The 23,399-nt window shown below is 38.1% G+C and overlaps 1 protein-coding gene across 2 annotated transcripts; it reads left to right on the top strand.

Moving 5' to 3' along the window:
• Window positions 1-203: 203 nt before the first annotated feature.
• On the top strand, window positions 204-19,888 carry RRC1 (RNA recognition motif (RRM)-containing protein). Of its 2 annotated transcripts, XM_087335490.1 has the most exons (18): window positions 204-337; window positions 1,846-1,938; window positions 2,032-2,203; window positions 2,367-2,415; window positions 9,717-9,786; window positions 10,326-10,478; window positions 10,567-10,680; window positions 10,759-10,924; window positions 12,836-12,948; window positions 13,138-13,215; window positions 14,501-14,722; window positions 14,810-14,868; window positions 16,277-16,370; window positions 16,447-16,584; window positions 17,178-17,402; window positions 17,492-18,372; window positions 18,457-18,656; window positions 18,735-19,888. In XM_087335490.1, exons 1-18 carry the CDS (start codon window positions 332-334, stop codon window positions 19,091-19,093), a joined length of 3,192 nt encoding a protein of 1,063 aa, XP_087191616.1. In that variant the 5' UTR covers window positions 204-331; the 3' UTR covers window positions 19,094-19,888. The 2 variants fall into 2 exon arrangements, with proteins under 2 accessions (XP_087191616.1, XP_087191617.1); XM_087335491.1 differs by lacking the exon at window positions 204-337 and having other exon boundaries at window positions 1,840-1,938.
• The last annotated feature ends 3,511 nt before the right edge of the window (window positions 19,889-23,399 follow it).

The following is a 23,399-nucleotide window of genomic DNA, read 5'->3' as shown; positions in this document are numbered from 1 at the left end:
GATAGGTAGTATAGTGCATTCAGGTGGATTCACGAAGCCTCCTTCCCTGGGACTGGTCCAAGAGAGCCCAGCCCCAACCCCAGCCCAAGCAAGGAAGAAAAGGTCTTCCTAGAGGGCCCTAGGCACTCACTAGCAGGGAGGAAGGGAGGGTAGTATTTTTTGGTGATTTTCCGATTGCTTTTATTGATTCTTTCTGGTTTTCCTGAGCTTCACTCTCGCTGTCTGTGTCTCTGTGTGAAAAGAAGAAAGAAGACGAATAAGCCTATTCCTCTTCCAAGCCTCTGCAGAGCATGCGAGATCGAATTCGAAGGGGCTGCTTCGCTGCGTTTCAATGAAGGTTAGACTTCCTCTCTCTCTCTCTCTCTCTCTCTCTCTCTCTCTCTCTCTCTCTCTCTCTCCGCTTTCTGTTCCACTTTCTCGAAACAAATGTACACACGCTTCGATCGCAGGCAGAAACAATAAAGAAAGACGAGTTTTTTAGTGACAAGGATTACAGGGTTTTCCTCTTTTATATTTCTGGAAGCTGTTTTTTTTTGTTTATCAAGAAAAAGAAGAAGAAGAATGAGGAGGAGGGGAAGAAGAAAATCAAAGATCAAGGAACAGTCCAGAGAGAGAGAGAGAGGGGTTATATTATTGTCCTCACTGGTCAAGTATTTTGTAGATAAAGGTAAGAATAAGGAAACATTTTGTAGATAAAGGTAAAAAGGAGAAAACGAAGCAGAAAGAAGAAGAAGAAATTTAAATATTCAGGGAAACTAAATAAATAAGTAAAGAACTAAATAAGAGAGGGCAATGCACTGATTTCCTACATTCACGGGGTCATATGGTGAGAGTAGCGATATTTCATTTCATGTCACTAGGGTAAAGCCAGAGAGAGAAATGGTATGTCATATAAACATCTGCATAAAGGACAAAATGACCAATATCAGATCAAATTTCATCTAATATGACACCAACATCAGATCAAAGGGTAAAGGAAAGAAAAATAGTACGAATCCCAAGGTGTACAAATTGTAGGAGGTAGAGAGATCAATTTACAATATGACTTGGAGAAAGATGTATATCACCCAATGAACTCTTATTATCGCATAGGTCTTTGTCTAATGGTGTCTAGATCAAATCTCTGTAAGCTGATGGTGATGTTGTACATGATAATGGTCCTCAGATAGATCGATAAATTCATTTGTAATGTCCACGAAACAAAGATACAATATATTTGGCAGAGTGGAGAGAAATAGAGATTTTATTGTTGTCTCTGGAGGTCAAATATGACCAACAAGACCACAATATAATGTTTTCCCATAATACATGTGAAAGCGAGCAAATTGTGACTGTGAGAGAAACTCATGCAAGGATTGGGTTGGGTCAAAGATGTGTGGAAAGCATACTTGAATGTGATCAAAGGTACAACATTGTATCAAAGTGTGATACTCAGACTTCTGAACTTATTTAGAGTAAAATATGCATTGTCGATTTGTGTCATCACCTATTCCCCAACATCCTATCCCAAATTGAAGTGTGTGTGAACTAAGTCGTATGAAAGCAATGGTTCGGATGTGAGAAAACAGGATTTGCTCTAACATGTATCGATGTATATGGTTTCCCTGTTTGGCAAAGAGAGAGATAAAGAGGTAGAAAGAAAGAAAGAAAGAAAGAAAGAAAGAAAGAAAGAAAGAAAGAAAGAAAGAAAGAAAGAAAGAAAGAAAGAAAGAAAGAAAGAAAGAAAGAAAGAAAGAAAGAAAGAAAGAAAGAAAGAAAGAAAGATATATTAAAGAAAGAGAGGTAGAGAGAGAGAGAGAGAGTTTAAGAGAGTTTATCAATTCATACGTTCTTACTGATATGCAGTCCTCATCTAATGACAAAGTCACCTCATTCTCTGTGATACGGAAGAAGACACCGTTTCAAAAACACAGAGAGGAAGAAGAAGCTAAGAAGAAGGTACTTCTTGACTGATTATTCCCTCTTTTATTTTATGGTTTATGTGCATAGTGTACATTTTGTGCTAAAGTGAAGGTCTTGTGGTTTATACAGCGTGCTGATGAGGAAGCTGCAAGACTCTATGAGGAATTTGTGGAATCATTCAAGGCTGAAGAGGGACCTGGAGGAAAAAAATTTGTGCGAGGTGGAATCATAAACCCTGATGATCATGACACCGCTGCTCCAAGTGCCCGAGGGAGTTCAAATGATAAAGCAAAAAGCGAAGGTATGATACACATGCCACAGAACTATGTATTATAAGCCAATCTTGCATTGGATCTAACTGAACTCTAGATTTATGTCTTATCTTTGAGCTCAACTCTATATTTTTGCCTCTATCACACGATCATCGTTGAGCCTGACTCAATTAGAGCGTCTTTTGATGTCAGGGGCTGGATCCAAAGAAGGTTCTTCTGGCTCTAAGAAGCCTGGGAGCAGGTACTTAGAAAGAAATTTTTGTCGGTGATTGGTTATATTTCCACATGGTGGACGGTGAGGTGCTAGTGAATGTTCAATTACCTAATAAGCTAACACGACAGGGATATTTACTAACTGCAGAGATGGGGAGGAAATCCGTAGTTATATTTTTGTTGACTGTTTTGGACCCTTGATAGATATTTATGAGAATATTATCTATGCCTTGAAGTAGTGCTTCTGGAGTGACATGATCTATCTCCTCTGTCCTATAACGCAGAATGATCACATACCAATGACCTTGTGAAACTCTTGATAATGTGCTACCATTACATAATCCTAGAGCATGGGTGACATACTACCAATTCACACACCCCATAACCGTGCTAACATGTTGCCCCTACACAATCCATACACTCTATAGTAGATAACCTTCTTGGTCAATGATTATTGAACTCTTTGCTACACATAGACCTTCATGTCTACCGATGTTTCTTGTATTTATGAATCTTGCGTTACTGCCTAATTAATATTGGCCAAACCTAGCCCTTGTAATTGGTGAGCCATTTCTAACTGATAAATGTGGTACTTTTTCATTTTCTTTCTTTAGCTATCTTGACATTGTCAATCAACATACATCTTGGATGCAGTGTACAATGTAGTCACTTTCAAGTTTTATTCACTTTGCAAATGACAGGCTTTAAAATGTTTCAAAACTGAATAGTCATCAAGTTTTGTGTAAAGTTTCTTTCTCACCCATTAATTCTCCTTTTTCACCCATTCCTTCTTACCATAGATCTTGTAGGCTTTACCCCAGGTATTCTTAACCATTTTTTCTGTTTGATTGTCTTATGTTCAATATGAAAACATGATTGTGCAATGTGCTAACGTTCTTTTGCAACAAACTGTAATTGTGTTGTCCCAATCTCAAGTTCAAATATAAGCTGTATGTGCAAATAAGAATAGAATATTATTGTAGAGGCTTAGCTATCTTTGAAACCATCCCTTATTTGAGGCTTCATGTTTTTATGATGCTATAGAGAAAGCATTCTTAAGTTTTTCCAACACGAGGCAAGAACCATGAGTCCATTATGCACAAAGAAAATGAGAATGTGGAGCCCTCAACGGTTATTTATTGAGCAATGCCCACTAAGACACTCTAATCTGTACATATGGAAGCTGCCAGACTTGGATACTTTCATCACAAACCAGACTTCTCTTCCTCTTTCAATGCACATTATGATACAATAGTCAACCACACCTTCACTAGAAGTATAACTTGAGAATACACTGTACAGACACAATGTTTTCTACTCTTCTGTATATTGCATAGACCAGGGTGTTATAATTAATCATCCATTATGATAACTGATGGCTAGTACAAGATCGTGGCATCTTTTGGTGCAAACTAGTTGCTAGTATAAGTACAGGGAATTTTCTATGGGAGACTCACAAGTAAGATTCACTCATTGTATTTTATGAGTTCAAAGCATGTTTGAATTCTCCAGAGAGTGTTCCATGCTCCTATCACTGCCCCCAACATAGTTACAGCTATTCTTATTCATTGACAAGTCTTGTTGTTAACAAGGTCTTTGTTAAAGCTCAAACGTGTGAATAATAATCCTTCATTATATCCTTCTTTGTTCAAACATAATTTAGTGAAACCTTTGAAAATCTTATCATAACTTAATTATTTTCTAGTTTATTATAAGAAGTTTGTGTTCTGTTTGTAGAACTTTTCATTGAGAATGTCCACATGGAAAAATTATTATTTTGAATCCCTCATGCATTAGGTTGCTTACATTGTATTTCTTATTTCTTCCCATAAATCTTTTTATAAGTCCGATAATTTTGGATGCAATGCAATTTACCCTGTCCTTATGATACTTCGAAATTTTTTAAGAACTCTATTCAAGCCCAGATATTCTTGGAATGCTGCTGTAATAAAATTTCTTAAAGGATTAGGTTTCTGGTTTAAAGATTTATCATGTATAGTTAATGTGCTTCGGTGCAGCTGATGTAGAGAAGATAACTTTCTTAATTAAGTTGATTTCCACATTAAACTATTTGAATTTTAAAGCCTTAAAGAATCTCAATGCCTCTCATAGACTGACAGAGAAGTCTAAGTTCATACCTTTCCCCTGCTATCTACTCTAAATTAGATATGAGGGGTTTGAATGTGGATTCCCCTGTATAGTTAATGCGCTTTGGTGCAGCTGATGGAGAGAAGATAACTTCCTTAATTAAGTTGATTTCCACATTAAACTATTTGAATTTTAAAAGCCTTAAAGAATCTCAATGCCTCTCATAGACTGACAGAGAAGTCTAAGTTCATACCTTTCCCGTGCTATCTATTCTAAATTAGATATGAGGGGTTTGAATGTGGATTCCCCTGTATAGTTAATGCGCTTTGGTGCAGCTGATGTAGAGAAGATAACTTCCTTAATTAAGTTGATTTCCACATTAAACTATTTGAATTTTAAAGCCTTAAAGAATCTCAATGCCTCTCATAGACTGACAGAGAAGTCTAACGTCATACCTTTCCCCTGCTATCTATTCTAAATTAGATATGAGGGGTTTGAATGTGGATTAAAGTACTTATGTTCTGAAGTTTAGATATAGATGTGTAGCTTTGCAAGACAGCAAGTCTTCGTTGCACCTTTTGACTTTAAATTGTTGGAATATCAAAATCAAGATTTATGTGGGAAGAAAGGAAAATTACTAGTGAATTTAGTAAATGCTTGTTTCCTGGTTGGATTTGGCCAAAATAATATCGTTTTCCCTTGAGGTGGCGTTTCAAACAATTCATATGCATTTTCCACTGGATGAAATTCTATTTATGTGAAATACCTCTTCTGATGTTTTTGTTATGAATTTGGCATCATTCAACTTGTAACTTCTTGCCACATTTTAGTTTTGTCGCTAATCTCTTTCTTCTTGATGATCCAGATTTTCCTGATTTCATGTATGTAGGTATTGTTTGTGTAGGAAGAATTCATCCTAATGAATTTTGCCAGTTAAATCTTATATTGGATGATATCATGGTAAATGCATGCAACCCAAATATGCCACATCTTTCTCCCGTCTTTTGCCTCTCTCCAGCTGAGGTAATGTAGGATACTTCCTTCCCACAGAGTTGTATGCGTGGCGTTGGGTTCATGCTGCCATCAGCATGTGATCCCTTCCTTCCCAGTCTGAGCCCACTTATTGCTATTGGTTGTTGTCTGATTTCCAAATCTATATGCCATCTAACATTTCAGATACTGCCAAATTATGGGTTGTCCTAGTCGCAACTGTTTATTTAGGTTTTTTGCATTATTTGAACTTTCTAAGAAGAATGCATTCATCTCTTATTTTGTAATACCTTATTGATTTATATTGTGAAGAGAGTATTCTTTCAATGGATCTATAAAGAAAAGGTAGTTGTGCTATATCTCTTTATGGGACGTCAGTAGTTGGATTATATAAAATCATCTGAAATACGGATCATAATAGTTCGTTTTGATTATCTAGATAGATTGGCAATCTTTTGGATTACTTTTTTAACAATGTACCGCATGTTATTACACATATAGATATTATCTTATCAAAATTTTAATAGGGGTGAAGCTCCATAAGTACCTACTCCCAGTATCTGTCAGAGTGTGGTGCATCCAGAAAGGGTGTGGCATCTATACATCTAGCAAGAATGTTAATATCCCTACATCTCCATGTCACTCCAGACATTGTGTCCCTTATTCTCTACCTTCTCTTTGCATAGTCCACTTACCTCTTCTGCTGTTGGTATATGTGCACATCATTTACAATCCTGTCTCATAATCCTACTCCTCTCAACTATGTATGTGACAGGTGAAGAGTAGTTACAGTGAGGTCTTGTCCATGTCTACTAACCATTGGGTCATCTGGGCGTAACATCATCCATGAGTCTTTCCTAACTCTGCTAGCTGTCCAGAGGCCTTCAAAGCTCTGTATGACTGTTTGTAGCCATACTTCATTCTCAATATATGCAAGCAACTGTCTTGAAAATTCTGTCATATCATAGGCAGTGCTTTATGCTGGTGCAGATTGCTGCCGCATATTTGAGAACATATGTCTCCAATATGTCAAATAGCCACTCCATCTGGGCTTTGAAAGTGTGGCAATGATACTCTAGAATTTAATGTAATCACATCCTAATCTCATAGCAGCTTTTAAGTCAAACTTAAATCTACTGTATTTTACTAGACAATCTGTAAGATTCACATGGATGTAACTTTTGATATCATAGGTGACATTAGCACTTCGAAGATATCATAGAACATTTCGTTTTTTTTTTCTAGCATAGCGACATCTGCATATCTTTATGTCAATCTGTCACTGTTGTGTCCATGGTGGAGAAATCTCGAATTCCAGGAGGGGCTGTCAAACATGGCCGTTCACAAATTAGAATGTTAATTTGTCCTAAGGCTCTCTGATAAACCCGGTTATTCCAAAGATTCTATAGCAACAGCATAAAGCAGATATGAGCTGTAAAACCTCTGAAATCCAAGTAATAACTATCATCCATCTTTGTTTTCTTGCTTGATACAGTATTCCATTTCACTAATCTAGAGCCAAAAGAGTGTGAACGAGGGCAGTCTACTTGCTCCAGACTTCAGAAATGGTGCTAATTCTTTTAGTAGTTGATTTCTTAACTATTACACTTTCCACCCTATCTAATTTTTTAGCCAGTAGCTCCTTTGCGTTTTGATTTTCAAAGGTTTCTATGAATCTTCTTGCTTCTCTTTTGTTTATGTGCCTCCTTTGCAGGTGCCTGTGGTTATATTGCTTCTGATAGTAATCATATTTTCTTGATATAGCTTTAGTATCCCATTTATTCTCCGTCTATGTTCACTTATATCTATTATTTGTTCTCAGAAGTCACTCGTTGCTAGCATCTGTACATTTCAACTGTTCGCCCAGTGTTTGTAAGGCAAAACATTTTTCGTTTGGGAAGACCAAGATTATGATGTTTGACACAACGCAGGCATGCTTGAGTAGGTTGGATCACCAATTTCTATTCAATGGGTAGCCAGCATTTGTAATTGGTATTTACATTCACAAAACCCAATTTCTCCTTGGCAGAAACAGTCTCCAGAGGCCATGCAGCTTTTGGGCTCTTGAAAGACAAAGTGCTTATGTAAAATTTGCAAGAACTGTGCATCAGCTATGGTTCCATTCCATACATAGGTTACACCCACCCTTGTATGGAGCAGAGATATGGGGATCAAGTTTCTTCAATCTGGAAAATTGGAGAAACATTGAAAGGTCATTAATTATGTTGATTTCAGCTTCTTAAGGAGTGAAATATCAATGCCCACATGAGATAGCCAAGCATATGGAGACATATCTCACATGTCCTTGGCAGGTTTGTACATCACCTCATCAACTGAGGGTAGAGACTAGATGATATACTTATATAGCCTTACTTAACTGCATCTACTAACTTTCCAATCAAGGAGTTAAATTAGAGGAGTATTATGTATGTCATTGCCTAGTCTATTATGAGTCAGAAGGTATCATTGTCTTTCTAGAGAAGGATTTTGACCTCCCTTTAGAGAAGTGCAATGATCAAAGAGGCTTTTAGTGCTCTTCGTTCTTGAGATGAGGAGACATAGAGGTTCATGGATCCACCTATGCGGAAAATGTTGGCAGGTTTCTTTTGCATGGATACATTTTGGCCAAAGTGGATTCATGAATCTGAGGGGCCACAACAACTGCAGGAATTTCTCTTTGATATGAACTTAGCCAACACCAACTGCGATCACATGTCTGATCTGCTTATCTCATAAGACCAAAGCCATCATCAAAATGCACTAAAGACACCTTCCTTATTTTCATAGGGTTGCAAATTCAATTCTAATGACCATGCACCAAACCAATCTGATTGTTGGTTATTCAGGATTCATGACTACATTTCAATCCACTTATGTTTTGAATATTAGCATAGAAAGACATTTTTCTTTTGTTGCTTGCATTGATGATTTAACATAAGCAAAGGTCATTATGGTCTTTTAGAGGCATTAACTTTCTCTTTCTTTCTTTCTAAATTTCTTATATAACTATATGTGGTATGTTTAGTTATATTTATTTTGGTTTTCTGTTCTCAAAGAGGAGAAAATATTGTAAGATATAATCTCTTGTTTGCTCTCATAGACCATTTTGGCCCCTTAAGAGACATTAAAATATAGATATCTTTGTTTTTCTTTTAGTACCACAAGATGTAACCTCTTGTTCGGTCTCATAGGCCACTCTGGCCTCTTAAAAGACATTCATATAGCCTTTCTTTTTTCTTTTGGTACCACAACATCTCTTGGTAGAAAGATGGTTCTCTGTAAGACACTTTTTCCATGTGCAAAAGATGAGTTGATCATCAGGTCTTCTTATATGGATACATATCTATCTCGTGCACTCCCTAGAGTGAGACGGAAACTTAGGACATCTTAATATTTGCTAGAGATTGAGACAGGTAGATAGATATTCTTGCAAATTCACAGGAAACAGATTTGGCTATTGTGCCACTGGGAATTGGAATCGGAAGAACAATATGTTTGCCTTTGTGCTGTTTTTTATGAAATAAGAGGAAGTTATCACTGTCTTTTCAAACAAGTCTTTGGTCTACTAGCAAGGGAATGGAATAAAAAGGTGTGTGGAACTGTTGTTTCTAGAACTCAAGAGACATGGAGAGAAGTTCTACAAGGACAGAATAGTCACAACAGCTCATCAAGAAAGAAACATCATGACTTTCTGTAGTTCCCTCACATGTTTTGATGCCACAATTCAATTGATGGCTGCACAAGTGGGGTCTTGACTAGGACACTCAAAGGGGTTATACATTAGATCAGGCAATAACAATGGGTTGTACACATAGCCCATGCCATTTGGATCAATGGATAATGGCCCTTGTCACTTTTGTCATCAAGAAATAAAGTCCATTATCCTGTATCACCCATCACCAAGTGTGCTTCCCTCACTTTGGAGATCTCCCAATATTGGAGCCGCTCATATTGAAGGATTTTTGACGGCTGAAGTGCTTAGATAACTAGATTCTTGAGTAACCTATGTTTAATTATATTTATTTGTTGTCGGCGTAATCTCCTGCTTGGTCTTATTGGCTATGTCGCATCTTAGAAGACAGTTATATAAATTTCTTACTTTCTTGAGACATGTTTAGAGCGACTGTAAAATCTGATTATGACTGAAGCTTCATCACGAATTATTTTGTGCTTGGGTGTCCAATGATCTAACTCTGAATTTACCAGTGCTTTCTTTGTTAATTGTGACCTAAAGTACATTTCTTCTTGCAGGTATGTACCTTCTTTTATACCTCCTGGATTGGCTGCTGTTGTCAACAGTGGAAAAGAGATCGAAAAAAAGGTTCTTGCAGATGAAATTCTGGACTAGTTTTAGGATGTAGTTTCCTAACGTGTGACTAAAAAATAAGTCTGAGTAAAAATCATATTCTTACTACATTGATAATTTCTTGATTTTTTATTCTCTTCAAATTGGATGGCATATACACTTTAGAGCTAATGAGATCATCTGATAGCTTTAGATACTTCTACTAATTTAGCTGTATGATGTTGTTCTCAAAGATGAGACAACATTTTAAGACAATCTTTTGTTCATTCTCGTAAGCCATTTTGGTACCTAAAAGATGCTAATTTTTCCTTCTTTATTCCTCATTTACCCTTCAATTTGAGAAGCTATGCATATATTCATGTATAAAACAAAATAGCTGGTGGTGCCTAAAATAGTGTTGCGTATGCGATGTCAAAGATTTGTTATGTATCCAGATCAGTAAAAAATGAAGATATGTTATATGTGATGCTATAGATTCTAGATTTACTATTACGTGTAATAACTATATGTCTGCTTTAGGTAATATATTTTTGTTACAATTTTTCTGTCTCCAGAAAGAGGAAGAAAAGTGGAAGGAGAGAGACCGAACAAAATCACGCAACATAGATCATTTCATGGAAGAGCTAAAAATGGAGCAGGAAATGAGAGAGAGGAGGAGTTCTGATAGAGATCGAGGGCGCGAAAGCTGGCAAAAAGGAAATTCAAGCGTATGTTTCTACATTCTTAACAGTTTCTGGTTTTTTTTCTGTAAGTGGTAAATTTAGCACCATCGAAATGCTTATCTTTTTGCTACAGCCTTCTAGCCGCTTTGATGAGCTGCCTGAAGATCTTGATGGAAAACTTCCGGGGTCATTTGATGATGGGGATCCACAGACAACAAACCTATATGTGGGCAATCTAGCACCACAGGTTGGTTTTTATAGAATTTAATACATTTGATAACTCCTAACTGGTGAAGAGTCTAAAGTGAAAAACTTGAACCTCTAGGTGGATGAAAACTTCTTACTGCGGACCTTTGGTCGATTTGGTCCCATAGCAAGTGTAAAAATAATGTGGCCAAGGACTGATGAAGAGAGGAGGCGACAAAGAAATTGCGGTTTTGTTGCCTTTATGAAAAGGGCTGATGCACAGGCAGCCAATGATGAAATGCAAGGTTAATTATGCATCTATTATTGAGTAGATACATTGCCAGATTTGAGTGTCTTTCTTTCTTCATTGTGTTATGATTTTTATAGAAATGTATCAATTTTATTTTTAGGTCTATCATCGAACATCACATGCACTTTTATAGGAAATGTATTATATTTTTAGTGACTAAATGTTTTCATGCATACTTTATTTGATCTATTTTCTCTTTCTTTGCTTCTGAATTTACTGCTTCAAATTGTAGTTATTTTATGTTAAAATTCATAATTCGTATCTGTAAATAGTATATATACACACATTAATTCATCCGAAAATATTGTGAATGCACATAAGAGATCAAAACCAGCCTAGTTAGCTTCTTACTTCTTACTCAATTTATAGTTGATACAAAGGTACCCATTTGGGTTGGCTTAGCTAAAAAGGGTGTGCTAAAAGGGTGGGTTGGCTAAGGTATGTGCATCCTAAAAAGGGTGTGCTAAAAGGGTGGCACAAAGGAACACATGCACACCACATTATTTGTCCCTGAGAGAAACAAGAGACTGAGGAACAGGAACAGGAACAGGATCAGGAGCAGTGGCTTGTTGAAGGAGGGGGAGCATCTGTCGGAGATAAAGCCCCCCCCAAGTGGCACTATCCATGTTGGCAGGTTTCGAATAGACATCAATGGATGATTCTGGTGGGAGGCGAGGGTTACGCCCATAGAGTGCTCGAAAAGGGTTGATCCGTGTCGATGCTTGTACAGATGTATTGTAGGCGTGGGTGATGAAAGGCATGATTTGATCCCAGGTTTTGTTGCATGGCTCGATGTAAGAGGCAACCTCCTTCTTGAGGGTCTTGTTGAGGTGTCCGGTGAGGCCATTTGTCTGAGGATGGTATAGGGACTTAAGCACCTGCTGGACATCTACTTGAACTGCAACGATGTTGAGGACATCCCCGTGGAACTGGCGGCCCTGATCAGATAATAGTTGGACGGGGCTAGTGACGGAAAACGAGCTAGCAATTGGCGGATAGAGATCAATCCCTCTTGTGGACTGAGGGCCACCTGGACTTGGCTGAGGTGGGGGACAAGAGGGCTATAGGCGGATAGAGATCAATCGCTCCTGTGGACTGAGGACCACCTGGACTTGGATGAGGTGGGGGACAGGAGGGCTATAGGCGGATAGAGATCAATCACTCCTGTGGACTGAGGGCCACCTGGACTTGGCTGAGGTGGGGGACAGGAGGGCTATTGTGTAGGAGGGGGATCGGGGAAACTCGTGGGATTAGAAGTTAGTGGGCAACCAAAGGTGAGGGGGAAGAGGTGGATGCTTGGATGTGGGGGACTGTTACCCCGCATCTCCACCAATATGTGCAATGCACATAAGAGATCAAAACCAGCCTAGTTAGCTTCTTACTTCTTACTCAATTTATAGTTGATACAAAGGTACCCATTTGGGGTGGCTTAGCTAAAAAGGGTGTGCTAAAAGGGTGGCACAAAGGAGTACATGCACACCACAATATGCATTTATCAGAGTTTATCTATTATATACAGTCTATATATATTATTTTATATGTACATGCATACATGTATACATATTATGCATGTGCATGTATCTCATCACTCTTTGAAAAAGTCGCAGAAGCTCAGTGTGGTGATTCATGTTTTCTTGGCTTTGTTTTATTTGAATGCCGAGTAAGTATGCCATAACGTTTAATCCACTCTGTACGTGAAATTGCAGACAAAATTGATATTTGATGGTTGCATGTATAAGAATCATGGCCATGATACAGGATAACACTAAAAGGAACTGCTTAATCTGTCTAAAGAAGTTGAAAAATTATTTCCTTAATTTAAGTGTACATTATCTTCTTCAAAAAGAGATAAGATGTAAAAAGGGAACCGCATTTGTAAATATACTTCTGTGTGTTTTTTTCTCAGGTGTTATTCTGTATGAATATGAGGTAAGAATCGGATGGGGCAAGTCAGTTGCACTTCCGTCCCAAGCCCTTCCTGCTCCACCACCAGGGCAAATGGCTGTAAGATCAAAAGAGGTCAGTTGGAATTCTTTGATTTGTAAGCTAAATTGCTCATTGGCATATGAAACCTATTAAGAAAGCAGCACATCATCATTTCAGTAGTAAGAATAGAAATTATTTTATGTGTAGCTATAATGCATTTTAGCGTCCACATGAATGATATAGATTGCAGATCAAACTATTTTCCATGTTATTATTCAACAGGGTGCCACTGCAAAGGTTGCCTGGTCTGGACCTGGAGCTCCGGCAGCTCCACCTATCTCTAGTGCAACTGCAGAAGTGGTAAGTAGATCAACATGTTCATCAATATCATTTCATGTTTTATACAACGCAACAAAATATCTCCAATCTTCTGAAGTTAGTGTTTCTACAACTCCATTGAATTTTTAGGCTTCTTGAACCTCCAGATCCCTAGGTGTAATTAAATTGCTTGTTTCAGATGTGATCTAGAATCTAGTTTGGCTTGTTTTGGTAATGATTGTTTTTAAATCAATTTAATGATATATAACTTCATTAATCTGCAATCATTACTGCATTATTGCAATTCTATTTGTTAAAATTTCATTGTCATCATTATTCCTTATTTTCAGGGTTTAGATATCATGTTTCATATTTGATGTCACATGGATGTCAAATTTGGTCATATATATTATTTTGGGGCTTGATTGACAGTGTAACATCACTTATTATCACGCTACATGTCAATGAAGAGTTAGACAAGTAAGGTCTCTCCAAAGGGTTATAATCACATTTTTCTGTACAGTAGGCTGTGTCCATTTGAACCACAAGTCCGTCACCTATGCTAAACACCATAGTATAGATGCTTTCCTGGCTTTGTAGACAACTTCATCTTGTGGGAGATCTTTTCAGGGCAGAAATTTCTGTCCATCCAATTCAGATTCTCTGGTACCTTATGAAGTTCAACTAATTTAGTTATATTTATTTTGGTTTTTTTTCTCAAAGAAGAGACAACATTTTAAGATGCAATGTCTTGTTCGTTTAACTAACTAGATTCCTTAGTACCTTACATTTAATGTGGTATGCTCTTTTGAAAGGTGAGACAAAATTTCAAGTGATGAATCTCATATTCGGTTGCATAGGCCATTTTCATGAAAACAGTACAGTTGCAAACATAGTGTACCCTTGATTCCATATCCTAAAGGTACAATTGACAAATCTGCCCTTCTGTTGATTTGGGTGCATATCTGCTGGTCCCCATATCTAACTTATGTTAAGATGTTGTGATCTGCTCTACTTCTCTGCAGAACACATGAGAGTAAAGCTTTCTTTTAATTCTTTTTGGATGTTTTTTTTAAAAATTTCAACCTTTAGGCTGGATACATCTGGTTTTGTAAAGCTGAATTTAAGGAAGTTTGATATATTTAGAAGTGGCAGGTTTTGATTGTCTTTGTTTTCTTCTTTGAAGTTCGTGGATTTGATGTCTTTTATCTAACTAAAACTATTTTCCAATGGTATTGCATAGCCATCAACAATGCTTTGTACTGTTGGTATTGTTAACTGCGTTTTTAAACTTATTTGATCACATTTTGTCTTTCAAATTCTTTAGGTAGTTACTCCAAATGTTCCAGATATTCATGTGGTTCCACCTGAAGATGATCATCTTCGACATATAATAGATACTTTGGCTTTATATGTTCTGGATGATGGTTGTGCATTTGAGCAAGCTATCATGGAGAGGGGTCGTAATCATCCTTTATTTAAGTTCTTATTTGACCTAGGCTCCAAAGATCATGCATATTATGTATGGCGCCTTTATTCATTTGCTCAGGTATGATTGTTCTTGGTTTATCATGTAAGTTTGAGTGATTAATTATTCTGTGTTCCACCTAATGATCTTTATTTGGATCCATTTCAGGGTGACACCCTGCAGAGATGGAGGACAGAACCTTTTATTATGATCACTGGAAGTGGCCGGTAAGATTACCATGCTGGTTTGCTTGGTGTGGATCTTATTACTTTTTCCTCCAATTGCCGCTAGCTGCTAGTGAATGTGATTACTTGATTTAGTAGAAATTGTCCAATCAAAACTGCTGCCAGTTGTTAAAGATATAACATTAGTTTGAATTGTTTTGAAATATTCAATATTCTATGCGTAACTATAGTAATTACAGTAAACAAATTTATTTTCTTTGGGGATTCTGCAAAATTTATTTCTGTCTCTTTCGTTAGCCCCATTACTCCTACTCATGTCACATCACTCATATTTATGCTACACAAGGAAAATACAGCCATCAAGCTCATCCACATAAAACAATCACAACTTTCTTTAGCCCCATTGCTTCTACTCATGGGCCACACCCATATGAACTACGATCCTGTCACGTTTTTCTTTGACATATTAAGTCCACTATCATCTGACAGCAGAGGTGTTTCCCCTGCTTCGGAGACTTCTCCATCTTGCATTGGTCCATGCTAGAGATCTTTCAAAGTTTCAATCCATGCATTTTATGATGTAATCTATTGTTCAATCTGATAAAAGAAGTCTTTTATGAGGTCAAAATATGGCCCATAAGATTACCCTACAAAGAAATCTAGATCAGATGGTAAAAGTTGAAAAGCAAATGGCCCAGACAAAGCAGAGAAAGAAACAGAGTAGCATCTGACTGCTCATTTAGAATATCAAGGAGGAAGAACACAGGGAGAGAGTTCCTACATGTCCAAGAGAAGGTTGGAATGACAGGAGGTTATAACCAAGGTGGGAATGAATTCTTCACAAGCCTCTTTGTCTAGTTGATTTGGGAGACCCATGCACCATGTACTAGAAAGGGAAGGTGTCACTGTCAATGGTGAAACCAAGAAAGGAAAGTTTTGAGGTATTTGACAAGTAAAGTTGCTAAGGGTACTAAGCTTGCATAATAGATGAGGTCTCACTCCTAGAAGTGAATAACTGAAGTGCCCAACCTGTGAAGGTTCGCACAGTCCTTCAAGGTAGAAAGTTGACTGTCTACTGCGAGGAGAGAACAATAGGGGAATATTTGCTAGCCTAAGCCTAAATACACACTACATTCCTATTAGAAACTGTAGTATATTTAGAGTCCTAGCTTCATTTATAGCTGCCTTAAAACTACGGTTGTAGTATGCACATCTCAGTTTTCTTTTGCAATAATGTTTAGTTGGGCCTTAATGTATCCCCAATGTGGATTGTATTGATCTGTAGTATCAAGTCTTCGTTCCATATGCCTTACAAGGCATATTTTGTGGACATAAATATGGTTTTTGTTTCTAGGTGGATATTTCCTACTGCCATATCAGGCATACCTCCCACTGCAAAAAGTCCAAGCATGAGATAAATGTAAATATGATTTTGTTTTCCTTTTCGTAGGTGGATACCCCCCCCACTGCCACAGCAAACATACACTAATAGTCCTGAGCATGAGAAAGCTTCAAGCACTACATTTGCTGCTGGAAGGGGAAGGGTAAGATATACAATAGAATCCATTGGATACAAAACTTGAAACTTGCTGCTCATATGTGACCTAATATTAAATACAGAGAATAGATCAGGAGCGTGCTCTAACAGATAGCCAGCGTGATGAGTTTGAGGACATGCTTCGAGCTTTGACATTAGAACGAAACCTTATCAAGGAAGCCATGGGTTTTGCTCTTGACAATGCTGAGGCTGCAGGAGAGGTATATACAGATTTCATACCTATATTTATTCTCTAAAAGTTCTGTATGTGTGGTATTGTGTCTTAGCATTTATCCTAATTCTTCACATTTAATCTTCGAACTGTAATGGTGTGAGAAGAAGAGTGGTATTTTTATATGATAAATCTTGTGAGGTAAGTTTCAAACAAATAGTTTTGTCGAGTTTGAACTTTTCTTGTAGTCACTCTAAGTTGTGAGTTCAATACTAGTTGAGATATCCTACTGTAGTTTTTTACAATATTTCCAATAAAGCTATAACTTAGTGTTTCATTTATGTGTGTGTGTGTGTGTGTGTGTCTAATACAACACCAACTGGATTATATATTGCTTTGCAGCATTCTGTTGATCTAAAAGTAATATTGTTTCTTTCTCTCATACGAATGAGCTAAAATGCACTTGTTATATATAGCTTTGAAGTTTTCTTCCAAAACTGAATGATACACATTCAGAACTTACGTTTGTCATGAATTAGAAATCTTAATTCCCAATACTTAAAATGCAATGTATATAAGGAGTTGTATCTTATTTCTTTTGCCTTCAACTTTATCATAAATAATTCTGTGAATCCTTGACAGGTTGTGGAGGTTCTGACCGACTCTTTGACGTTGAAGGAAACTCAAATTCCAACAAAAGTTGCTAGACTCATGTTAGTATCTGATATACTGCATAATAGTAGTGCTCCTGTTAAAAATGCATCTGCATATCGAACAAAGTTTGAGACGTCCCTGCCTGATATTATGGAGAGTTTCAATGAGCTCTATAGGAGCATCACAGGACGTATCACAGCAGAAGCACTCAAGGTACATTTTCTGCTTGCAGCACAATGTGACATGCCTTGATTTCTGAAACTCAACTTGTTATAATGTCTGAAAAGAGGAATATGGTGCAGGAGCGTGTATTAAAAGTTCTTCAAGTTTGGTCAGATTGGTTTCTATTTTCTGATGCTTATGTGAATGGGTTGAAAGCGACCTTTTTGAGGTCTGGGAACTCAGGGGTTCCTCCTTTCCACTCAATCCTTGGGGATGGCCCTCTTATAAGAGATACAACTTCTATAGAAGATGTTCCAATAGATGGCTTGCCATCGGGCCAAGATGCTGCTTTAGCGATTGGAGAGGGAGCAGCTACAAAAGAGCTGATGAGTCTACCACTTTCAGAACTGGAGAGACGATGTAAACACAATGGTCTATCTTTGCGAGGTGGAAAGGAAGTTATGGTTGCACGACTTCTAAGCCTTGGCGATGCAGAGAAACTGAAAAATCAGGAGCAGGATGATGGCATGCAGTCGTTGCTAAGATATGGAGCAGAGAAAACTGGAGGCGATGGCAAGTGGGGTGGTGGAAAAAGTTGGGCTGAGTCTGGCTTGAAAGGGTATAACTCTGATAAACTCCGAATAGATGATACCCACATTCGTGGTAATGAATCTACTTATGACAGCAAAGGACAGGTTGTGTCTGCATATAACATCCATGATGGACAAATAGATGCTGAGACACCAAAACTACTTTCATCAACTTTAACTATTCCTCCACCAGAATTGAAAGCTTTCCAAACAAAGCCACAAAATGCTGAGCCTGTTCTACCTGCTTCAAAATGGACTCGTGATGAAGATGAAGATGAAGACATTGACAAATCGAAAGGGCTTGGGCTGAGCTATTCTTCTTCGGATGGTGAGGATATGTTTGAGAACTCTGATAGAGTTAGTAGACCTGATCTGGGTCTGGAAACTAGTTTAGCAGCTGCAAATGACAATAGTATGGATGAAGAAAGAAGGTACTTCTGAAACTTATACTCTATTGAGCAATGATTTGCTGGTGCAAGAGCATAAACATTTTCTGGGTTTTTTCATTTATGCAGACAAAAACTTCGTCACTTAGAAGGAGCTCTTATCGAGTATCGTGAATCTCTGGAGGAACGTGGCATAAAACATGCAGATGAGATAGAAAAGAAGGTCAACCATCATAGGAGGAAACTTCTACAGGAGTATGGCCTTTTGAATAGTGTGGGAGACAAGAAGACTGAACATAGAACTGAGCGGCAGTCATCACGTTCAAGTGGTAAACAATGAATCTATTGTTCTACTTCCTTCAAAAATTGTTTTCCAAATCTTTAGATGTTGATGTGCATATGTACAGAAAGGATATCTTCTGAGAGAAAGGACAGAAGAGATGATAAAAGAGAATCATCATCGTCAAGGAAGCGTCAACGCAGTGGAAGCCCTAGCAAGAGCCCACATTCCAAGGATCGGTCAAGTAGAGAGACAGAGAGAGAAAAAGGCCGAGAGAGAGATTCAGAGTGGGACCATGAACGTGAATCAGAAGAAAAAGAAAGAGCACGTGGTGCAGATATGAGAAGAGATCGTGATCGAGATAAGGGTAGCAGAGACAGAGATGAGCACGAAAAGGAAAGAGATCGTGATAGAGATCGTGAGAAGGTGAGAGATAGGGAACGAGACAGAGAGCGAGATCGAGAAAGGAGCCGCAGGCATCTCTAGATATATTAAACTGTAAGTTACGTACTCATCGTCGTTGGACTGCTCAATATGAATGGCAATATCTAATCATTCTTTCCAGAAAAATACCCTTGTTGACTCCTGACATGATTAAGTGATAGGTATGGATCTATAATCACACTCAAGTCGCAAGTGAAACTGCCTTAGCAAGTTGACCTTGCTCAAAAATGATCAAGATGATTGTCTTCACTGAGAACTAGAGCCTTTATATAAGGAATTTGGCTTTGTTGCTGAGTGTGGACATGGTTTCTTAACAGAGGTTTTGAGTGTGGAAGCTCAGAGATTGGGTTGTATTAGTTATGGATACAAGGAAGCTATCCTCCCATGAATAGCTGGATAAGTTTATGCAACGTACATCGAGAAGATATAACTTTATTAAAAGAGATGGTTGATCAGTCTAGGTTTCATACCTGGTTTGGAGGTTTCATTAAAACCTTAGCTCCTTGTCTGGAGGTGCCAATGTTTGCAGCAGCTAGAGTAGTTATAAGTTGTATTACCGGAGACGCATGTTCCCTTCATTCTGCCATATCTACTATCCCATGGACTATGAAGCCCTCACCTCTGTTGGTGATCCATTTAATACTTTTTTAAGGGAGTACTACGAATAAGATTTGTTTTAGGAAGCGAGCTGTCCCCTGGAAAACCATTTGAAGGTTGTCTATTAGGTCTTTCCATTGCAAGGTATGAATCTGGAGAAAACTAATTGAAAATTATCTTATTGGCCATTTTCATTCTGAGCTTTATAATGTAATGCAATATTTTGATGGTTCTTTTCTTAGAAGCTGTTTTCCTGTTCAACTAAAAAAAGCTAGTTAGCTATGCTAAAAGTCAGCGCCAAGCAAGTGATCATATTCTTCTTTAGTGTGGGAGTTGGTATGTACAGGTTGTGTGATGAATGCTTAGTTTCAGTGGTTTCTGTAAGTATCATCTAGACATAACCTGGTTCAATTTTTACCATCTACTCCATATTGTATTTTTTAAAAATTTTGTATGATGGAATGTTTAATGGTGCCACTGACTAATCTCTCTTCTAAAAATTGGTCTCTCTTTTGCTTGTGTGCAAAAGAGGTCTCATCAAGAAATGGGTAGCAGCATTAATGGTTTGGTAATAATGGTGTACTGCATAAGATGCACTGAACTCCAAGCATTGTTATGGAAATATATAGTTTTTTGTTATTTTTCTGATGCAATTGTTGATACTTATTTAGAAACATTCTTATAACCTCTATTTTATTGTTTTTTGGCATCACGTTTTTCTTTTGTCTGGTCTAAATAATTCGTAAGTGAAAGTCTGTGTTAATTGGTAATTTCTAAGAAATAATTCAAATAAGGAGGTTTTAATGGACTAGACACAGCTAGAAGTGACTTCTTTACTGGCTAGTAACTGGTCTCCCACATAAATATCTCCACAACTTTCTGCGTATTGTTTTGTTACACAAGACTGATATTTGGCTAGCATGTTTTAATTCCTATTCAATCTCGAATTTGATATGTGTACGTACGCATTCACTATAGCATGTCGATTCCGATGAAAAACGACTATCTACTCCAATGCACATTTGTCATCCTTGTCACCTCTTGATTTTCCCCCTAAAGGTAGTGATAAGTTTAACGACTCTAGATGAGCTAATAAGGATGTGTTATGTAATAAATTTGAGCTTATGACAACTTTTTCCAAGAGCTCAAATCTTAGCATTTCAACAATGGAGGAGTATTTTTGACAATGAATTATGGATGATCATGCTCAAGTTTTGGACTTCACCCAAAAGAAAGCCTGTCATGGTCCTGATGCTACCCAAAGGGGGTTGTGCCTTAAATTTTTTTTTGGATAAAAGAGGAAGTCATTTCAAGTAAATGGATCCTTACCAAGAAAACAAATGCTCATGGCATTGTGGTTCGATTTTAAGCGCTTGTTGCTAGAGGATTTTCACAAATCCCAAGCATAAAGTTTAAAGATACATTTGCACCTACCTTGAAGATGGTGCTTCTATCTATAATGTTCTCTATTTCGGCTAGCCTTAACCTTGAACTCCATCACCTCAACATGAATCGCTTTTCTACATGGAGAACTCAACAAGGATTATACATTTGCACCTACCTTGAAGATAGCGCTTCTACCTATAATGTTCTCTATTTTGGCTAGCCTCAACCTTGATCTCCATCATCTCAACATTAACCGCTTTTCTACATGGAGCAACCAAATCATTTTTTAGACCCATGATTCCTAGACAATGTTTGCAAGCTTAAGAAATCCTTATATGGTCTAAAACAATCTCCAAGAGAAGCTTCAATCCTCTTCAAGCAAAGCCAAATATCTACATTCACACGAAAGCACTATCTATGTAATTATTGGTGTTTATGTTGATATTTACCAATTGCTTCCAATTCTTTAACTTCAATACGCAATACAATCAATCAATTCTTTACCAAGGATAAGTTCTTGTTGAAAGAGCGTGAACCTCTTGAATATTCTCTTGGAATCAAGGTATCACAATCATATAGAAGGAACTCTAACCCTAATACAACGAAAATTGCCTACTTTCAATAAAGGATAGCCCGATGTCAATTGAAGAAGAACAAATTATGCAATCGCTCCCTTATCACCAAACCTATGTAGTACAAGGTATCTTGTGAGCTGCACTCATTCCCATCTTTTTTATTATGCAAGTTTTCTTTCCAGTTTATGCAAAAGCATGGAATTTATGCATTTAAATTTAAGATTCTCGACACATGGAATTTATGCATTTAAAGTTCCAGCCTACCCTGTCATATGCTTTCTCAAAGTCTAGTAGCACCACTGCTACCTTGTTGTTGGTACGCTTGGCAAGGGCTACTGCTTCCCAGAATGAGAAGAGGTTGTCTAGGATACTCCGATTTCTAACGAAACCTGTCTAGGACGGATGAATGAGTTGAGGGAGAAGTGGAGTTAAACGACTTGCCACGATTTTTGCGAGCAACTTATAGACAGTATTGAGAAGAGTAATGGGCCGCCACTTGCTAATGTCGTTGGCATTCCCACCACTTTTAGGAATGAGATGTATCATCCCATGTCCAAATTCCTCCGGCATGCTTCCAGAGGTGATGATCTCCTCATATGCCTAGAGGAGGTCTTCTTTAATACTGCCCCAAAGGCATGTGAAAAAGTGCGGGGGGAGACCGTCGATTCCGGGGCAGCTATCGGCATCTAAATCAGTGAGGGCCTCCCATATCTCGATGATTGATAGGGGACACACGAGCTAGGTATTCATTTCCGGTGTGACTTTCTCGGGTATGCTTTGGAGGATAATATCTTCTCTTATGTCTTCCCATGTAGCTATCATGTCTTCGGTAAGTACGCGACTATAATACCTTGTGGCAATATTCCTCATTTCATCACCATCCTCAGTGGTCGTTCCATCCTCTCGGTAGAGGCTGCACATCACAGTTCTAGTGTGCCTCGGGCCTTTGGAGCGGAAGAATTCCTTTATGGTTTTGTCCCCTACTCGAATCCATCGCGCCATGCTTCCATGAAACTCCATGTCATATATTTCCTTTTCCGCCATGCTAAGTTCCTGTTTGGTCATGGAGACCTGTCCTGTGATCGAAATACAGGATGGGTATCTCTGTTGGAGTCGTTGTAAGGCTATTAATCCCCATTTTGTTCTCTGTCGCTTCTCCTGAGCATCCTTGCTTCTGGTCTTGACAATGTCACGTAGGAGAGTAGAGGCTCTTGTTAATTTAGCTAAAAGTTTGTCCGATGCTGATGAACCATTGACGGGTAATGACCATTGGTTGGATAGTTGGTCCTTCACGTCGATAAGTGTGTAAATAGTGTGTGATGCGAGTTTGGAATGGGCCCCATTTTTGGTGCAATTGAAAATGACCAGCTACCGGGTAATGGTCAGAGAAAGTCATGCCTGGAGTTATGTGACACCACCCCCCTTCGCTTCTAAAGCCTCCCCCACATAAATGCGGTCAATGCGAGATAGGGTGGGTCCACTATTCCACCCGTCTGATCGGGAGAATAGGAGAGAATCCCTTTTTCGTTGGAAGTTGGCAGAATGCCAGATGTCTCGTAGGTTAAGGTGGACACATAGCTTCTCCCATTGTTTACGTTCCCTTCCTTGTAGAACTATGGGGTTGTTGTTGGAGCTATCGTGAATGGATTCGATCATATTAAAATCCCCTCCAATGCACCACTCTTCTGCACCCACTACTTGTAGGCGGATGTGGTCCCAGAATGTTGCTCTTTCTGTTATGCTATTTGGAGCATAAACATTCATGAAGTTCCATCGTTGCCCTTGGTTGG

This window comes from Azolla caroliniana, unplaced genomic scaffold (assembly GCF_043228905.1).
Source record: "Azolla caroliniana isolate FFs.n. ecotype wild unplaced genomic scaffold, voAzoCaro1.0.p SCAF_20, whole genome shotgun sequence".
NCBI lineage: Eukaryota > Viridiplantae > Streptophyta > Polypodiopsida > Salviniales > Salviniaceae > Azolla > Azolla caroliniana.
The sequence above is the reverse complement of the archived record's forward strand: the minus strand, read 5'-3'. Positions and strand labels throughout refer to the sequence as shown.

What these genes read in the sequence shown, in the direction of transcription:
- RRC1 (XM_087335490.1), top strand. An exon ending in TGATAAAGCAAAAAGCGAAG is followed by an intron (nt 2,204 to 2,366) that starts GTATGATACACA and finishes TTTTGATGTCAG; the next exon opens with GGGCTGGATCCAAAGAAGGT. An exon ending in CTAGTGCAACTGCAGAAGTG is followed by an intron (nt 13,216 to 14,500) that starts GTAAGTAGATCA and finishes CAAATTCTTTAG; the next exon opens with GTAGTTACTCCAAATGTTCC.